The sequence below is a fragment of the Argiope bruennichi genome, chromosome 11 (genome assembly GCF_947563725.1).
Source record: "Argiope bruennichi chromosome 11, qqArgBrue1.1, whole genome shotgun sequence".
Taxonomy (NCBI): Eukaryota; Metazoa; Arthropoda; class Arachnida; order Araneae; family Araneidae; genus Argiope; species Argiope bruennichi.
The window spans coordinates 51683447-51704725 of NC_079161.1; the positions used below are offsets into that span (position 1 = coordinate 51683447).

The 21279-nt window shown below is 25.9% G+C and overlaps 1 protein-coding gene across 2 annotated transcripts in view; it reads left to right on the top strand.

The window, feature by feature from the left end:
• Window positions 1-21279, top strand: part of LOC129956915 (ral GTPase-activating protein subunit alpha-1-like) — a 69503-nt gene that overhangs the window by 31661 nt on the left and 16563 nt on the right. Inside the window, exons 19-32 of one of the 2 annotated variants that reach the window (XM_056068950.1) lie at window positions 135-260; window positions 2062-2214; window positions 5022-5218; window positions 7001-7099; window positions 8543-8698; window positions 9508-9639; window positions 12909-13034; window positions 13235-13293; window positions 13686-13794; window positions 14052-14081; window positions 15823-15933; window positions 16454-16522; window positions 18228-18335; window positions 19602-19853. In XM_056068950.1, coding sequence (XP_055924925.1) covers window positions 135-260; window positions 2062-2214; window positions 5022-5218; window positions 7001-7099; window positions 8543-8698; window positions 9508-9639; window positions 12909-13034; window positions 13235-13293; window positions 13686-13794; window positions 14052-14081; window positions 15823-15933; window positions 16454-16522; window positions 18228-18335; window positions 19602-19853 — 1727 coding nt within the window. The remainder of the gene's footprint in view (window positions 1-134; window positions 261-2061; window positions 2215-5021; window positions 5219-7000; window positions 7100-8542; window positions 8699-9507; window positions 9640-12908; window positions 13035-13234; window positions 13294-13685; window positions 13795-14051; window positions 14082-15822; window positions 15934-16453; window positions 16523-18227; window positions 18336-19601; window positions 19854-21279) is intronic. The other variant, XM_056068951.1, reaches the window with a different exon arrangement.

Here is a 21279-nt window from a genome sequence, read left to right on the forward strand (position 1 = left end):
CATAAAGCAAATAAGTTCATCTATTATTTTCTTTGTATGTAATTTTATTATTTTTTGTGGTTTATTTTCATTTTTTATAAAGATATTTCTTTATATTTGATGAATTAAATGTAATCACCCCCCTCCCCATCTAGGTGCCTCGCCATCAGTTGATGATGAATTTTCTAAAGCTTTGCCATCATTTGAAGAATATAAAGATCAAGTGAAAAAAATATACTACAAGCATAGAAGCAAATCTTTAGATTTTCTATCTCACAGAGGTATAAATTCCTATTTAAGTATTATTAATATTTAAATAAGGTTTTCTTATTTATTAATTAGTTTAAAAAATGTTTTCATTTGCCTTTATGGTTAGCACTTTTTTACTGAAATCAGATTTGTTGAGGATCTGCCATGGCCAACAATTGTTATGTTGGTATGGTATGAACCTTTGACAGGTGATGCATTTTCTTAGATTAATTCTGATTTTTGCCCTTATTCTCAGACCATAGATCAAAATTACAAGGCCCCCCTCCCACATTAACCCTCTCACTGCATAATTCTTTTATCAAAATAGGTTAAAACATTGAGAAACGTTTCTTTCATGCATATTTGAACTTTGAAAAAAAAAAAAAATGAGCAAAATCCTGCAAAACATGCTTGTATATCTTGCAGAACCATGGACAACTAATGCTATCTGTTAACCCAGATATGAATGAAACCATGAACAGGAAAAGAGCGGGTTGCACAGCTAAATAGACAGGAAAAATGCATCCCCATAAAAATCGCAGACCCAAATTTTCCTACTACAACGTTGCAAGTGGAAATAATGGGTTATGCAGCAAAGGGTTAATAGAATTTTAACTATTTCAATTAAATTAAATAAAAACTAATATTTTTAAATGCTTATTATTGAACTGAATAATAAAAATTTAGTCAACTGATTTTTGTATTTTGTATATAGATATTTATGTGGATGCCAATGGATAACACAGTTCTCCTTCAAATTTTTTGGCTATTTTACTATCCTCTACTTCCTTTATTCTAAAATGAACCTACTTAGAAGAATGAAAATTTTTATCAGTAACATTATTATTTAACTCTTTATAGTTCTCTAGTATATATTCTTATCACATGTAAAACATTTTTTATGAGGGCACAAATAAGAATTTTAAAATGTTAAATAGGATAAACAGACGCTTAAAATTCGATTGAGCTACCTTAATGTATCTGAAATGCATTAAGTTATAATTAAATGTCATTTAAATTTAAAAGTGGTAAATATGCATGCTACTGCACATTCACAATGTAAAGAGTTTCGTAGCGATTTTAAGTTTTAACTCCTGAAAAAGTTTTCAGACATGAAATGGCAGTGTGTTGTGTTGATTATGTATGAGATATTCTTATATTTAATTATCATTATTTTTTATTGAATTTATTTAATTTAAATTCGACATTCATTTTTTTTTAAATGAACAAAAACTGTTGATGAAGTTGGCATTTCTTAAAATTCAGAATCTTTCTGTTAGTGACTTTATGCATATTTTGACTATATGTATTGATTATTTGAATACTGTAGTTTATGACATTTTAATTTATTTCTTACAGCAAAACTTGGCTAAGATGTTATTAATAAAATTGCAACGTTTTTATTTTTATGTAATGTAGCAATCCACCCAGCCAACCTAATAAATGCAAAATGGTCTAAAGACTTTAATGTAAGGCATTATTGAATTTGTATTCTATGATTTCTAACTAAAAAAAAAAAAAAAGAACTGTATAAGGTTGTTTTAAATTATCTACAATAGAGTGGTAAATATGCTTATCAATGAGCATTTGGTGATATTTTACCCTTAATGCTCAATGTAAGTATGCTTACCATTCTCAGTTTCTCCTGAGCAATCTCTGGTAAGTATATTTACCACCTCTTATTTCATAAATGAAAATGAAAATCAATGAACTTTTGATATTTTATTATTTACATCATCAGTTTATCATGATATAACTCTGAAAATGTTTACTTGTTAATGCCTTGAATTATACCCCATAGGGTTAATTAACATCTTTTTTAAAATATTGCAGCTGAATCTCCTTGTTTTTCTGAGTCCTCTGAGTGTCGAAGTAGATCTCCATCTCCCACACCTTCCAGTGGCTTGGAAAATACCAGTATTAAAGATTCTCCTATGCAAATTGATGCTGTTGTCTCTAGTACAGATAATTCTTGTAATAACTCAGGTGAGCAAAACTGAATATGTTTCTAAAGGGTTATTGTTCCTTTTAAATATCACTTTTTTAATCCTTATTTCATATACATTTTTCTTTCTTGTTAAATGGTTAGATTTTAACTCAGTGCATACAGCACTCTGTGCGCTCCCAGGACCTGCACATTTTTTAATGCTCTAGAAGCATGCTTTACAAGCACAATAGCAAGCATATATGCACATTTTTAATTTGCATTTGGTATTAAATTTACATTAAGCATTCTTAAATATTACTATATATTTTATACATCTATTTATTATATATATATATATTTTACACTTTAAAAACTGTTTCCATACGAATTAGAACATAAAATTTGAAGTAAGAAAATGCTCAATGATAAAACACTTTATAAGGTATGGTAAAGGATCGGCACAGATCTACTGAGTACCACACATAGTTTCCACAGCTTGAAATGCCGACGTTGTTATTTTGTTAATCATTTGTCATAAGAATGTGTAAAGCTTCATTACCCTGGTAACATAACAAAAATATTTGCCTCTGGTTGGTTATGCATTAATTCATCCAAAAAAACATGAAAATGACATATTTTGGGTCACTACCTCAATGTTCGGCCTACTAAAAATGAGAAATCTTATGACCTGTATGCAATGTGCTAACAACATTTTAAACATTGTTCATTTTGTATCATTTAAGAATGGTGTTTTTCAGATTTTACTTTTTAATGTAGTACTGCTAATATAAACTAATATTTGAATTGAATATATCAGAGTAATTTCTCTGTTCCCTTTTTAATTTTATCAATTAAATATTGGCATCTTCATGTTTTTCTTAAATTTGTATTGAAAATGAGTTCCAAGTCTAATAAAAGCTATTTCAAGTGTCAATAAAAGTTTGACTTATACTGATTTTAGATGTGAAAATAGATTTATCTTGGTATAAGATTTCAATATTATAAATAATAAAAAAAAATAATAATTTGCTGGCTATTCTTATTTTTTAATATTTTATGTCAAGGCTTTTTTCTCCTTCGTGATAACAGTACTTTGGAAGTACATTTTTTTCCAGTGCCAATATTCGATTTTGTTAATTAACTGTTATATATTTAGTAATAATTCATAATACTTGAGGTCGATTATTTGTAAATTCTAATTTTTTTATACTATCTACTGTTTAAAGTAATTTTCTATTAATTTTTTTTTCCATTTTGTTGTTATGAAAATATACTTATTGCTTATATAATCAGTATGTCAAATGTAATCTTAATTATATGCTATGTTTAAAACGAAATCACCAGATGTCATTTTTTTAAAATAAGGTATAATTAAATTTGTAATAATAAATAACTAAACATTTTGTATCTGGTAATAAACAACTAAACATTTTGAAAGTAATATTCATGTTTGGATTTAACTGCATTTATTCAAACATTCAGGTCTTTCTGAAAGGAAAAAGAAAGGTATGTTTATTCACTTTATAGGTTAAATGTGTTTATTTTTAGACTGATGGAAAACAAATTATTCTTTTATTGTAGGAATGAATAAGGTAATTTTTATAATATTGTTATCAATTTATTTATCCAGAAAAGACATTTAAATTATACAAAGTCCTTTATATGCAATCAATTCAATACCTTTCAATTGAAAGCACCTAATTTAGCAGATTCAGACTCTGAAATAAAAATTTAATTAAATTACTTGAAGATCATTTACTAAGTAAAATAGATTTAAAAAAAAATGTAAACTACTGATTTTTTTTATTTTTACAATCTGGTTAAAATAACATAATAGCTTGTTTTGTCTGTTAACACTCTGTGAGTTAATACTGATTGAATATCTAACATATTCTTTTGAGATTTAAAACATTTATTCTATTTATTATTTGTTTGGACCGCTTCAAAATATACTTAATACCAGGATGCAATATTATTGGATATATATATATATAATATATTTGTTTTATTATTTTTCTTTTCTGAGAGTTACTAAGATGAATTAATAATGTATGATTGATTTTTGTAATATTTAATGCAGTAATATTATCATATTATATATGTTTTAAATTTTTTTTCTACATTTTACATTAATTTACATTACAATTTTTTTTCTACATTAATTTTTCTCTTAATATTTAATTAACACATTGATGGAGTAATGTCCTCAGAAGTCAAGCTCATGAAAATGATATGACAGTACACCTGTGAGCGTCGTATTTACATACAATCAGTTGGGTGGTGCACTTGTGAGTTGAACATGTTTTTGTGTGCAATTGTTTTTCTAAAAGGTAAATGGTATTTGTTTTATGTATACGCCTGTTTATGTACGTTATGTATATGTTTTATTTGGTAAAAAAGAACACTAATTTATTGTTTAGAAATCTTGTTGAATATCAAATAAGTGAAATTATTTTGAACATAATTTCATTGTATTGCATTCAATACCCACTTTTTACAGATTGCATCACGTGATTCTTATGAAAATGAACAAAAATGGATTCAAGACCTATACGATGCAGTGTATACGCCTATATCCATAGTGTCATATCATTATAACCTATATACATAAACTGTGATCGAACGCTTTACAACGTAAACGGCTTAATCCATTCTATCACATAATTTTATAATTGTGCATTGTGAAACTACACCTTTAGGGAATGTATGAAATTTAGTTGTGTCTCAGCAGGCACTGTCACCCTGGTTGTACTGTCCATCAATGTGTTAAAAAATGTATATTTCTTATGATATTCTATATTTAAAATAATTTTTTCTGCGTGATTTTTTTTTCATTTGTTTGCTATAAATTGTTATTTACTTCCAGAGATCGGAACTGGGAATTCTATGGAAGCAAGAAGTGTTATGTCAGGAGGTACAACTCGTGGTTGGATGCCTGATGTAGCAGTAGTTCTATGGAAACGAATGCTGGGGACATTAGGAGATATCAACAAAATCAAAGATGCATCTGTTCATGCTCAAGTTTTAAAGTACCTGGTTGATCTTTCAGAGCTTTTCATTAAAGTAGGTCTTACCAATCACATTATTATTTATGCCATTTTTTTATTCAAATATTATAAATTCGAAGGCTAAATTTTTTAAACAATAATGTATTATTTTACCCTGTTTTTTAGTGATTTTAAATTATATTATTTGTACAATATATATATATTTTAAAACATGCATTAGGTCATCAAAAAAATCATGTGTTTTAGAAATAGGTAATGGTCATTTTTAGAATAACTATAATTATTTGTGTCATTTGTTATGCATCATTTGTCAGCTGAAAATTCTGCTGTGATTTTTAAAAAATAAATTAATGATTTGATTTAATTTTGGAGATTTTATAAGCTGATGGAATTTTACAAGCAAACTATTTTAGTGCATTTTACTTATTACTTTTCAAAGGAAAGATTTTAATTCATGTTTGTGAAAAGTTGTGCCAAATTTATGATAACAATACCATAACTCTTTCACATTGAAAAATTTGACAATTGAAACTATAGGAGGCATACTATTATATTTCTAGCTCCCACTCACCATATCTCTTCACTTAAACAAACCCATCTAGGACTTTTGTCTAATCTACTAGACAATGTAATGAGAAAAAAAAATAATAAATAAAAACTTCAAGCAGCTTCTCTAGGATAAAGAAAACTTTCTTTTCCCATATCCAGACTCATAATATTTTTTTTTATTTCTTTTCATCAAGATTTCACTAAATATTTCAAATAAGCTCTTATTTTAAGCAAGATGAACTGTCTCTTATGTCAAAATACATAAAATCTTTGATCCTCTTATTCCAGATACCTAATGTATTTTGTATAGTTTTATAGCTTTTACAATCTAATTCATTTCTTATTTAATTTCTAATTTACAATGAAATTTTTTTTAAAAGAAAACTTTATATTCAACTAGTAATGAATCCTAATGGTTCTGAGTTAAGTATATTGTGATGTCAAAGGAAAAGTACAAAATATCCTTTGAATTAATTGCTGTTGTTGTTTTTATTTAGGGGAATCTATCATTATGGAAAATTCCTATTAGTACATTTAATTTGTAACTTCAGACTTTAAAACCATGCTGCATCCAGCATACTAATATTATAAACATCTGAAAAAAATCGGGATGTATAAACTAAAAGCAATCTCCCACCCCTAAATTCAAAGAAGTTTTTTTCCCATGAAGCATTTAAACATCTAAGTTTCACTAATTGAAACATAAAAAAAATTCTTTTTTGAAATGATTGATAACTGGTGATGAGAAAATTATTTGCCGGAATGGGGTATTAATTGGTTTAAATCTCCACTTCATGATTTACTTGACACAATATTAAAAGCAGACTTTTATAATTGGAAGGTTACTCTCTCAGTATGATCCTTAAATATGTTGGGGCTAAATGCCCTTCTGCTGGTGTAGTGTGAAGTTTGGAGAGGGGGGTGCCATCTCAGGTGTCGTCCTCGTCATCTGTCCGTGGTTCAAAATTACGAGGTCCGTCACATAATGACCCTAATGTTGCTTTAAAATGGGACATAAATATAACTGAACTAAACTCTCACAGTATAGTAAAATATCAATTTTTTTTTTTTTCCCTCCCTTATTTCCTATTAAAACACTAAATGCATAAAGTTGGTTATGCTTTCTGTATTGTTTTTACAATTGGACACAAATTATTGCTTCATTATGACAACATTAAAAGTTTGAAAAATATAGAAATAATACATTATATATATTGTAATAATTCTAATAATACAACTTTTTTTATATTAGATTCTCACAAACGTAAATTTTAATGTTTTGTTTCAGATACGAGATAACTTAGGTGTTACTTTAGATAATCATTCAACTCCTCCACCTCCTGAACTTGTGCCTCCTTTGCTACTGGTTGCTCCTTGGCTGTTTGAAGTAATTGTTTATTATTTCTAATTTTAAATTTAAACTTATAAGTGATTTTTTTTGTTTACTTTCATGTCTTATATATATCCTTTAAATCATTTTTTTTTTGTAGACGTACTAATTTCTTTTTTGCTTTAAGTATTGTTTTATCTAATACATATTACTGTTGAAATATATTAGCAATTCCTTGTGACTTGAATGATAATTGTGTATTTGTATTGCTTAATTTTTGCACAATAATTTTTATATGTCTTTTTTTTTAATGAGGAATGAGCAGTAATAAGAAATTGATATAATTGAAAAATCATTAATATTATTTGCCTTAAAAGATGCTATCCCACTTACTCATTTTGTTTCCTTGACAACAATAAATCTAATAAAATTGATGGCAACAAATTATACCCAACTACAAATAATCCTACATATCAAAAAATTTTGTTATCTTCAATTCAATAAAGCTGATTTCCCCCATCTCTACAGAAACTTATTTCTACTGGATAAAAAAATTAGACTGGCTTTTTTAATGTAGATTTGAATGTAGGCTTTAAATGTAAATTTTATGTTTTTTTTTTTTTTTTTTTTTAAAGAGTGTGAATATTCTTGTATTTTGGTGATAACCAGCAAAGATTTATATTTATGAATCTCTGCAAACTAACTTTTAATAGTGGGATTCCTTTATTCTGTAGTTTGCTATTCTTTCTTAAGTTAAAATTAATTTAGTTGCATAACTGTACAATTATGAATATTGTAAATGATTCAAGATTAAAACTTTTTTTTTTTTTGCATGTGTGTATGTTTTTGTACATTCAGTTGTCTTATATGTATACAGCGTTGTACATACATTTTAAGTGTTATATGTTTTAAATCACTCTATTGATGCCATTAAAGCAGATTGGCCGATCTTTCTTGAAGCAGCCACAAAAATGATTAAAAATAGTGATGTTCAAGGCTTTCATAACCATCAGTTTTAATTGAAAAAGAATGAAACTTTTTTTTTTGTTTAAAATGTATTTGTGCCATGAATGTTTTCTTAAATATGATTTACAGGATCAAATATATAGTATGTGTTTATATTTCTAGAAATATATCTGTTGATTCAAACACTTTAGGATGCAATTCTTTGCATAATTTAAGAAAAAAAAATTTTGAATTAAAAATGTAATCTAATAATATAGAATCTAATAATATCTAATAATATAGAATAATTATCTAATCTATATCTAATAATATAGAATAATTATCTAATCTATATCTAATAATATAGAATAAATATCTAATCTAATCTATATCTAATAATATAGAATATGTAATCTAATAATATAGAAATATAATCTAATAATATCTCTAATAATATAGAAATTATCTATGGGTCTACAATTAGAGTGGACACCCTATATGTTATATTAATCAGCATGAGGAAAAATTGTTATATGATCATATATACTTTTACAGGCATTGAATCTACCTGACAAGTACAAAGAAGGAAAACTACTGGCCTTTAAGCTCCTTTGCATTTTAATAGTAAGGCGGCATGATATCCCTTTACCCAAAGAATATATAGCTCATTTTTATTATGCTCTCCATTATGGACTTATGGCAAATGATCAAGTAAGAAAAAAAATATTTTTTTTATTTATAAAAATTATTTGTGTAATGAGGCATCAAAGATTTGAGGATCAAATGTCTTGTCATAACTAGGAGTTAGAAAAATTCTAAAAACTCAGCATTGTAGAGTAAAGCTAAGCAAATTATATGCTGTAAATAATTTTAAGTTCTGTGACATCAAAATATGAATATAGAAATGCATCCTGATTTTTTGATATTTTTCATTGATGATTTCATTATTGCATAGATTAATTATTCATTATTACACATTAGTGGTTTCATTATTGAAATTGCATAAATTATATTGTATTTGACCATCTTCTTCATTCATTTATTTCAGATTTTTAGATTATTGTTGTATTGCTTATTTTTATTTTGTATTTTTTGTATTATCTTTGCTAAAATAGTTTTAATGAATCTGTTTGGAACTGTACAATATTTCTAATTAATTTTTGTTTTGTTGGTAATCATTCAATGGAGATAATTTTATTACTGATTTCTTTCTATACTATCTCTTAGTATTTTATAAAAGAGTTAAATGTGATTTTCTAATGACTTAATTGAGTAAATAATAAATGTTTATTACAACAGCTGTTATAAGAGGAATATATTAAGAATTTTTCTTATATCATAAAATTGTTAAAGATGAATAAACAAAACTTTATGGCAATAAAGTTTTTTAACCCTCCCCCTTTTTTTTAACGTTCATTTTAAGCATCAATATTGCACATAATATTTGATCATTAATGACTTGAAAATATCATGTAGACAATTATTTGATCTGTGGTGGCATTATATATTTTTTGTTTTAGGATATCATCAATACAATTGTGAGGCATTGTGGACCAAGCTTTTTTTCTATAGGCTTGCCTGGCAGTACTCTTTTAATAATGGATTTCATCTATGCAGCAGATACAGTTATTTCATCGAGTGATATAAAAGGAGTAAGTAATGCAGTATATGTTGATTATACATTTCATAATTTTTTATACTTACTAAATACATAGATATGCATTATTTTTATCTCTTGCTACAGCTTGTCAATTTTAAATGTACTAACAATAAAAAAATACTTCTCGACAGCTAAAATATATCCTCAATTGAAAAAGATATGAATTTTTATTAAATAAAATTTCTATCTTAATACTTTAGCTTGGTTTTTGCATTTTAATAATACTAAATAAACAGTATTTGAGACCTGTTCAGTTTAGTTGTGTAAATGAATATTATTGTTAACCGAGTGTTTTGAAAAGGATGCTTCATAAAACATATGTAAAGCATAAACCCCATTCCCAATGACCATTAGAGGGCTGCCCCTTTCTTATTGTTCATAAATTAAAATGGGCATATTTTCTTTAATTTGAATAATAATAAAAGGAATAAGATTTTTAATAATGCATACTAATTTGAAAGTGTTTTTCTGATGTGAATATTATAGTGAAACAATGAGAGGAGGGCCAATTTGGGATTTTTGCTATGGTTTTGTATGAATTGAGGCATTTTCTTCCCTAGATATATCATTTTTCCTTACATAAGAGGAGTTTCGCTTGCACACTGATTTTGAGAATAAAGATGTTCTATTTTAGGTCTTGTACAGTTCATACTTTTAATTTCCACTTGCAGTATTCTTTGTGGAAGAACAAGAGACTATTATTTGTATCCTAATTGTTGCTATACCATAGGATTGATAAAAGGCATTTTTTAAGATATAAAAAGCATTGATAAAAGGCATTTACGAAAACTCACATATATAAAATAAATAAAACTGTGATGTAAATGCAGAACTGACTGTAACCCAAGAAAAATGTTATTAAATTTGCTGAATAATATTGATTGATTTTTACTACAATATACTCAAAATAATCTGGCCCTTCTTACAATTTGACATTTTCAGAAGGGCGTGAAAGTATGTTTATTGTGTATGAGGTATTTAATTAAAAACAGGTTAACTGAAGTGATATCTATAATTTTTATTTGACATACAAAAATATATTTTGAATTTTATAATATTTGTTACATAGCAGAAGTTTATTATAAGAACACATTTATTGTAGTGAAAATTAATTTTATCACGTTCTTCACATTTTAAGCAAATCATTGTGAAAAAATACTAAAAATAAATTGTCCTATTTAATTTAATTTTTTTTATTTGGAATTATTTTTATTTAAATTATTAATTCATTGCAGAATATGTTTGCATCACAGCGTTGATTAAATAACATAACTAAACTTTTCAGAATACAACAGTTTCTCAGAGCTTTAAAAAATTTTGAAAATATCTAATAATATTCAGTACTTCTACCAAATGTTTTAACTGCAGAGTTTTCCTAATAATTTCATTGTTGTTGACTTCCTCTATCTTTTTAAAACTCCTTTGTTAAATTCAGTGGTTTACAGTTATTAAAAGAGAACCTTGAACTTCTGTTAAAGTTTTAAGGGAAGCTTACTTAATTTTTTCTCATTATAAACACAGACCTTTTTCTTTATAGCTTTAACATTAGCTCATTAGTGACACATTGCAAAATATTTGTGTTAATGAAATTCTTGTTAAAAACTATTTCTTTTACAGGGTTTTCTCCATATGTAGAATAATTTTTGTTGTAAATTTCGATATTATAACAAGAATATATATTTTATGCATAGTACATTTTTATTATTAACTACTTTCCTGTTTACCTCGTGTTGATTTGAGTTTTTATATATTCTAATTAGTATCCCAAGAAAACTTGGGCATTACAGAATTCGTCAATATGACTTATTTTATCTTGTTTTACTGATCCTGAAATTTAGAAAATATTTGCTTTGATTGGCTTTGTCAAGTTTTTTTGGAGAAGTTTGTCATTTAATGGTGAGCTGAGCATGTTTTTCCTCATTTGTATGTATTGTAATTGCCGGATAAGTAAGGATAACAGATAGCAATAGCAAAGAAACAATGCAGATTTTTTTCAGATAGTGATTTTGAATATTGTGGATTAATATTTAATTTTTTCATTTGTCCTATATAACTCAGGAGTCATAACTGGTAATAAATTAATACATTTGTACCTGTAAAAAAAATATTAAAAAATTCAATTTAGAACCTTTATATAATGTTTTGTTTCTGAATCTCTATATTATACTTTGTTTCGGTTCCTTATATTTAATATTGAAATTAAAAAAAATATATATATATATACTTTTTATGCAATTTATTTCAATACATTGTTAAGGAAAGCAGTAAAAATTCCCTTTTTTTTTTAAATGAACTTTCTTTAATCTGGCAGTTCTTTGGTCTAATATCTACCAGATTACTAATTATTTAGTATAGATGAAATAATTAATTATAAGCTAATATCGAGGTTAGAATTGACTTTGTAATTTGAATATTGCAGGCTTGTTCTTTATTTCCTTTAAGGATATAAATATATACTGGTTTAAAGATATAAATATATATTAAGGATATAAATATATACTGTTTTAAAGATATAAATATATATTAAGGATATAAATATATACTGGTTTAAAGATATAATTATATATTAAGGATATAAATATATACTGGTTATAAATATATATTATTCAAACATTTATGTCACATTGTATGAAATCTTAGAAAGCTTCATTTACCTTATTATGTTTCTAACAGAAATTTAGGGCTGTGGTGGCCTGGGGTTTCAGGTTTAAGACCCGATTCCACTGAAGAACTGTCACGTAAGCGAGTCTGGGGCACGTTAAATCCATTGGGTCCAAACGTCCTGCCATTGGTATAGTGTGGGAGTTTGAAGAGGGGGAGTCAGCTCAGGTGTCATCCTCGTCATCTGACTGCATTTCAGAATTACGAGGTCCACCTTAAAATAGTCCTGGTGTTTTCAATAGGGACGTTAATATAACTCAACTAAACTAAACAGAAATTTATTGCTAATTATTTTCTGTAAATTATAACATATATCAATTAGTATCTTCATATTAACACTTATACAAACAGTTACTGTAAAGAGAAATGTAAAATTGATCAATGATCAGTAGACATGAATATGTAAGTCTTTTTAATCTGTTCACTTGATGTAAGATACTAAATGAATGATTTTTTCAAGTATTGAAAATCTGCATGTTTTTATAGTGTTGTAAACCTTTAAATGTTCTGAAAAACTTTTATTTATTTATTATTTATTTTTACTGCATATTAAATTAATAATGCAATTAATGCAAGGTATTAATTTTTATATTTTTTCAGGTGCCTAGAACAGAAGCAATGTCAATCTTAGGGGCACTTCTATGTTTGACTAATGTATATAAAGAAATTCCTACCTTGCAACCTTCATCTACTGAACTTTTTACCATTGCTTGTAAAGATGCAAAAGTAAGTTTAGTTTTTATACATCTATATAATAAATTAAAATAATGAATAAAAATAATATATTTATGTAATAAAATAAATAATATATAATTAGTAGTATTGTTTTATTCTAAAATAATTTTTATAATAAAATAATAATAATAATATATAATGAAGTAGCATATTATTTCTAAATAATGATTTCAATTCTTTGATAATTTTAGGATCACATCACCAGTATTCTTTTCAAAGCAGGAAAGCGAGAGCCAGCTGGACTGGCCAGGTAAATAATGACAATTTAGATGTTACTTTATTATTGAATAAATCACCATATTAATTTATTTTTCAGTAGGGTTTTATTATTAAGTGATTTAATAAGGATTTGCATTGTGTTTCAATAAGAAATTGTATTAATTACAAACTATTTTTACTCGACTACAAAAGGAACATGAAGTTGCATGTGTTCATTTAGTAATAGGGAAAATTTTATTTATCACATGATGAGGAATAAGAGCTGCAAATAGAAATCTGCATTTTGATTATACTTCTTAAAAAGAAATTCATAATGGAATATTTTTTACAAAACTTTTATTTATTCTCTGGTCATTTGAAAAGTGCAAGAATGGTATAATATAATCAATGTTTATTTGATATTTGAATCTGTTATTCTTTCAGATGTATAGCTGTTAACAGTATTGGTATTTATTTATATGAAGAATTGATGAACAAAACCAACCATTATCGCATAAAAGAAGCAGTTACAGTCTTACTTATTGCTGTTAGGGTAAAAAATTTTATAAATATCAATTTTTTTTTTGTTTGCTTTTAGCCTAGAGTTCTTATGATTTAAAATAGTCTCTATAGTTATCTTTTGCAAAGCATGTAGTTTTTCTTTATTAAGACTAACATTTATTTTTTATGTAGTATTTTAATGCTTTTTTCTTTTTCTAATGAGCTTATTTTTAAGTTTTTCACCTCTTTGTGTTTCTTATGTGGTGATGGGGTTTCTGCATGATTTACACTAACACTTTTACTTTGAAGCCTTGGTTAAATAAGCCTAGGACTAAAGAGGTACAGTTTATTATTATTTTTTTTTATTTCAATGCATTTATTTTCTTTTTAATTTTTATTATATTTTCATTTATAAAACTGCAAATTCAGTTGAAATTTAATGCATATTAGTCTGAATTATTTCACATTTCATTTGTGAATTGAATATCTTATTTATAATAGTTACTTTTGGTGACTAGTGGTTTGCTTGGGGATATTGTTTGCATTTAATTCCAGATAAACTATTTAGATATGTTTTCATTTCTGTGATTCACACAAGTTATCAGGCATTACAGTTGTGTTTTTAAAGTTTTTTTTTTAACATAAGTCCTGTTTACTGTGTAAATGAGCTTGTTTAATAAAGATGGTCATTACACAATTAAAAACATAAATATGTGGTTTATCTGTTTTCTAAATTTTGATGTTATATATATATATATATATATATATATATATATATATATATATATATATATATGTGTGTGTGTGTGTGTGTGTGTGTGTGTTATGATATTTTAAACTCTTTTAATCCAAATTAATGTCCTAGATTTTAACTTAATTTAGCCCATTGCAACTTCATTCTAAAATATTCTCTTATTTCGTGATCCAATTTCACTTTCGGTTTAATTAATTCCTCTGTAAAAATAATGCGCCATCATTACTACGTATCAAATGAAAGTGATACTTCCGCTAACTCTTCTCAAGGTCAACATATGTATTCCCTCGATGCGTGGCCAGAAATCCAATGTTATATAAGACTAGTGATCATTTGTTCGCCCCTTTTTGGCTCCTGCGTTTGTGCCGAGGTGCGCCTTCATGTAAATAATCATGTTTGCCTCCCGATAGAGAATAAAACAAAAATTAAAAAATACAATGTATCTTCTATGTTTTCCACCTGCAATCTGCTTCAACCAAAAATTATGTTATATATATATATTTCTTGTAAACTACACAGATACTGTACAAAATCCATATTATTTGATTTTCCAGCTATGGGAGAAAGCCACACATTTAAATATTTTGGGAAAATGGCTTGAATATCAAGTAAATAATGTAATAAATTTGCATAAATTTTTTTTAAAAAAAATTAGCATAACTATTTATTTGATATCATTAAGAAAAATGACTTTTGAAACTTAAATTGGTGTAAAAACCATCTTTTTGTTATAATATTTTCAGAAGTTGTATCAGGAAATTCTCAAAATTCAGAATAATTTTTGATTAATTCAAATTTTAAAAAAATCACTTTGAGATGTATATTTATGTGTATCTATGTACATTTTACATACTTATCAAATTTTATAGTTGTAGGTTAATTGGTTTGGCCAGTAAAGTGCTAACACACATGAGCACACACATATATTCATTCATTTCTATCATTAGTAGAGTCTACACTTTGTTTTGTATTTCTGTGATTTTTAAATTAATGACATGCATATATTAAACAGGGAAAGCTAATAACTAAGTCTTCAATTATATTAATTTATGTAAAATTAATCTAATTTATTTTCATTTTTCAGTTTATATCTTTTTTCATTTTAAGATTTCTTTTCAGTAATAATTTACCAATTATTGGTTGAATTCATTTGAAAGCTACTCTTTACAATGGCAAGCAACTTAAAAAGTCATTGCATGATTTATTTAAAAACTGTATTAATATGAAAATAATAAAAGCATAAATTTTTTAATTCTGTGTTATTTCTCCTTAATTATGTGCTTGCGTATTTTTTGTATCATTTGTGAATATGCAAATTTTTTGTAGTTTAACTGTAAAGCTGTGGCTCGTGTTGCTTCTGACATGCTGCTTCTATTATGTGACCATGGAGAGGAATTAAGAAAAAATCATTCTGATCTCTGTCGAACAGTTATTGAAGTAAGTTTTGGGGATAATTTGAACATATGTTTATTTTTATTTATAAATGTGGGTTACAATGGAATGGTGGTAAATGGTTAGAGGTTAAATGGCTTTAGAGCCAAAGGAATCCTTGTTTGAAACCTGATTTAGCTGAAGAATCGCCTTGTGAAAGAGTCTAGAACGTGTTAAATCCATTAGGGTTAAATGTCTGCCTCATGGTATGGTATGGAAGTTTGATGAGGGGGGGGGGGTTGCCTATTCAGATGTCAAAATCACATTAATATAACTAAATTAAATAGTAACTTCATAAATAAATAATTAGATTAGTTAAATAGTAAGCAGAAATAATGTTTTTTTTAAATTATTTTTATTTCTAGTCTTTTGTATCTAAAGTAAACTGCGTTTTAGTTGTCTAATAATTCAAAGTTAATTTTAAATTAAATATAAGGTTATAAATATAATTAATGTATATATAATTAATGTAAGTTTTTTTTTCTGTTTGATTTTAAGAAATCTAATGAAATATTACATCTTGCAGGTATTGTCTTCCACTTTAGAAAATCTTTTGCCTAATTCTGATGCGGCTATAGCAGAAGATGATAAGAAGGTAATAATTTATATTTTCGTATCTCTAAGTTAATTTGAAATTTTCATTAAGTCAAAAAAAAATTTTTTTTTCTACCTTTTTCAAACATTTTACAAAAATTCAAATTTTTATTCTTCATAATTTTAAGTAAATAATGAAATTTTTATACATTGTAAAAATTTTTGTAAAAGCCATGATGAGAGAATGATGCAGCAACCAGGTAGGAAGATAACATGAGAACATATTTGGAACTTGTAAAGAATTTGTTAACACAACATTTTGATTCTGTGGAGGAAATAATAAATGCAAACTTAAAAGTTGAAATCAGTAACAGTAAAGCCAGATTTCATTCATTAGGAAATTATTGTTAAAGTGTAGATTAATAAGAAAGAAATTATAGTATATACATATATACTTATATACAGTATACTTATAGTATACTTACAGTATATAGTATACTTATATATATATACAGTATATATATATATATATATATAATATAAGCATAATTTTTTTAAGCAGAGGCTGAAGCGAGAAAAGACGCTATTACTTTTTAAACTTCACTTTTATTCTATCCCAGGAGGCATAAGTTATGTACAAGCAGTAGTGACGAGGCACACAAGAGCAAATGAAATATTTATCCTCATGATTTTATACTGTGAGATTCTGATAGGGATTTCTCTACATGTGTCAATTTAGGTAAGGGAATTAATTATAGGGATCTTTTAAAAGAATATGTTTAGATCAACAAATTTTTATCCCTTCATTCAGAGTGTGGGAACTTGTCGATTTCAACAATTTTACAGAGCTTCTGTTGCATTAATTAATTAAAAAAAAGGTGGAGTTGAATTAGGAAATAAGAGAACATTTTAGAATGAAAATATGGATTAAATTAAGATAAAAATTAGGTAATTATGTTTAAATTAGATTTAGAAATATCATTACATAGATATTTTATTAAATATTATTTATATATACAGTAGACTCCCGATTATCCGCGCCTGCCGCACTAAGTTTTTTTTTGCTTCCAAGCAAAAAAAAAATGCTTTCAAAGCAAGAAGCAAACACAAATGACTGATTTCTTCAAAAAGGTGTAGTTTTACAGTTATGCTTTTGTAATTACATAATACATTACAGTATTAAAACAGTACATAAGTATTAATTTTTCTGTGTATCCTTGACGCCTCTCGTAAGTACATAGCACTTTTCTGTTTTCATTAACAAAATGCATTTTAGATTAGTTTTGAGTGATATATTAAAATATTAAGCGTTAGTTAAACATTTCCTGCTGTTTATTTTACATTTCATTGTACATAAAACGATTTTTTAAAGTTGGAATGACTGTTTTCTCTTTTGCTATACCCGTTTTTAGTTTTTTTCGGATTATCCGCGATTTTTGTTATCCGCGGCGCCCGCACCACCCAATTCCGCGGATAATCGGGAGTGTACTGTATGTAAAACATGCTTTGAAGAAACATTTGTGGAGTTCTTTAACAGCTTTTATTTTTCATAATTTTAAAAGACAGCATTTTAGTTCTATGGGTAAAATGTAAATTCAGAAGTTGAAGTTACGATAAAGCCAGAGCTCAAGTGATTAGGAAATTATTTTTAAAGCATAGATTAATAAGAAATTATTGCATATATATATATATATATATAATATTAGTTTGCAAGAATTTCTTTTACTTGGTGGTTTTTAAAAATGTGTTCTTTCATTTTTTTACAGCTCATCCTGTCATTGATTCATTGCATAGGAGAGTGGTGTTTCGTTACAAAGATTGGTTCACCTTATGCAACTGAGCAAGATTTTGTGCCACTTTTGTCAGTATTTAAGGTGTGTAATCATATAATAGCACTTTGTTTCAATTGATTATTCTTTGATATTATCTTTCTGATTAATTATTTGTATTTAGTATCTAGACAGTCATAATTGATGATGGTGGCAATTATCTTTTTATTTTTCATTAGGTTATGTACATATTTGATGTTAATAAATCTTAGTTGCATTTAGATCGCTTTTCCATTCTAAGAAATAAAGGTGACGATTAAACATTTTATAAGGGGGAGGGGGAGTGATATTTTCAAGTACTACGCTAATTCAATTTGAACTAGGTTTTCAAAATTAATATATTTTTTACATCAGGATTTCTTTTTCTTTTTTTGCATTTAGTATTCATTTTAGTATACATTTTAAAATCAAAAATGTACATTTTGGAGAAGATTTTTTAAAAATTTTAATTAATAAAAAGTTAAGTAAAATTTTGATACCTTTTCATGATAATTTCTAAGAATGTTACTCTACAAAAATATTATACCATTTTAAAATTCAAAAATTATCTTTTTCTTAATACCAATTTCTTTTGTCATAAATATATTTTAATCATATTTTCAAGAAAGAATTTTGAATGAATATTAAATCTATTACTAAGGATAATATAAAGACATCAGAATTCTGGAAGAAAGTCAAAGTTAATGATATAAGTCAATGTATCATATTGATTTATATCAATAACTGCTGATACTTTTTTCGTTACTATCTGTCATTACTGTAATCATTACTGGCAAAACAGATTTGAGAAAAAATAATGAGATTTTTTTTTTTATAAAGAATGCATAAAACAAATTATAAAATACTATCAACATGAAGAACAATGCAAAATTTCATATTGTTTTTGGTAAAAAAATATTAATTTAAAAATTAATATGTCAGTTGGTTATGACGTACTTGCATCTATAACAATTGGTAACTGAACAAAATAAAATTATGGCATCTACCTATCTAAACAATAACCATGCCATGTATTTAGAGTTAATGCAATGACTCTATAAAATTAAAAAATTTATTAATAAAAAATTGTTTAAAAAATAAAAATATGGCTTTATTTCAATTTATATCAATTTCTGTTTTACAGATTTAATTTTGGTCATATGTATCAATTGCTTCTAAATATTTTAAGTCCATATTAGACAAAATAAAATAAATGTGTGATATCTTCCTCATATTTTCAATTATGCCTTTAATTATTATTATGTTTATAAAAAATAAAATTTATCATCCCCTACAGCAATCATTGAATTAATGATACTAATATCATCATAGGTGTTGAATGCTGCAGCAAGTGGTAGGAAACTAGATGCTCCTCAAGGCACCCAATCTTTGACTGAATTATCAACTCCAGATGTGGATCCCAATGTTCAGGTTGAAAATTTTCAAGAGGGCACCACGCCCACCCCATCTGTGCCTCCTAGATCACTTCAAAGTCCAGAAAAAGCAAGATCGGCAGATAGTTCTTTCTTCAGAACAATCCAGAGTCAAGATCATAATTTAGTTATTAGATTGGCATCAAAAAGTGTGAGTAATTACAACGTTTTTTAAAATTTCCATGTGTTGCTTTATGTGGCTAGTGAATTGATATAATTATAGAATTAGTATCTGTTAATCTAAGATGTATATTAAAATTCTTTAATTGTTCAGATTTTTAAACTTTTGCTTTTGCTATTACGATAATAACATATATAAAAATTGGAAAAATCTTTTTAAAATCCTATAAATTATTGCAAAAGTGTAATATAAAAGAATATATATATATATTCAACATTTATTTATTTGAGAACATTTTAAAGTTACTTTTCAGAAGAATTCCCTGCAAAAATGTTTATCTCTTAATGAAATGATAGTGTAAAAATGAATTTCTACCACTATATAGAAACTTTAAAAATTAATTTTGTCATTTTTTTAAAATAAAAATATATTAAAAACATCTTAGTGATTGAGATTCGTTGAAGATAAGAAATTCATTTAACTTATTAGATAAAGTTCTTTTGATTTATAGCTAATTTAATTAACCAATCAGTATATTTCATTATGAATTTAAATAAGAAATTGAAATAGCTAGTTTTTTGTTTCATTAAAATATTTATAGAGATCATACAAATCTTCATTTCAGCATTCGATTTTGGTACATTGCTTTATCATTGTAATAATTAAGGAATAATGAATTTGATATTAAAGGCCTAGTTAAATAGTCCAAATGTTTATTTATATAATTATATACACTGTAAATTAATATTTAAAAAAGCCAGTTCTAACCATTGAAGGTAGGATAGAATGATAAATTTGATGGAAGATTTACATCCAAGATTTAGAAAAGTTAAATAACTTTTGATAACTTTTTACAGCACGCAAAATATATGGGATGTAAAAGTATGATTCATATGATGATATGATACATAAATCATATTTTTTTATGAAAGAATATGATTTACGACCTGGCTATACTTTAAAATTTCAAAAGTTTTTAAGTCTAAAAAGTTTTTGTGAAAATAATATCATGAATTTTTTTAAAACTGAAATAACAATGTGATAGAAAATTTAGAAACATATTAATAATTTGATGTTATGAAAATTTGATATTTATTTCTATCTTTCACTCTTTTAAAAGTATTATATGTAAAAAAATAGAACTTTTCTTAAGAAAAAGTTAAAAATGGTAAATATTTGAAATGAGTAAAATAATAATTTCAGAAAACTTGTAAAAATATACTTGAAGAATTATAAAGATTTAGGGTAGTTTTTTTTTTGAAATCTACATTTAATTAATCATTTTATCTAACTTTTTTAAAAGATAATCTTTATGTATCTGTTAGGAATTTATTGATTCTGATTGAATTTAGAGATGTATACATTTTTTCTACAGAGAGTTTTATTTCATAAAGGATACAAATAATTCTTCTTTTTTGGAAAAGTCGAGATATTTATATAAATAAACAAATAATCT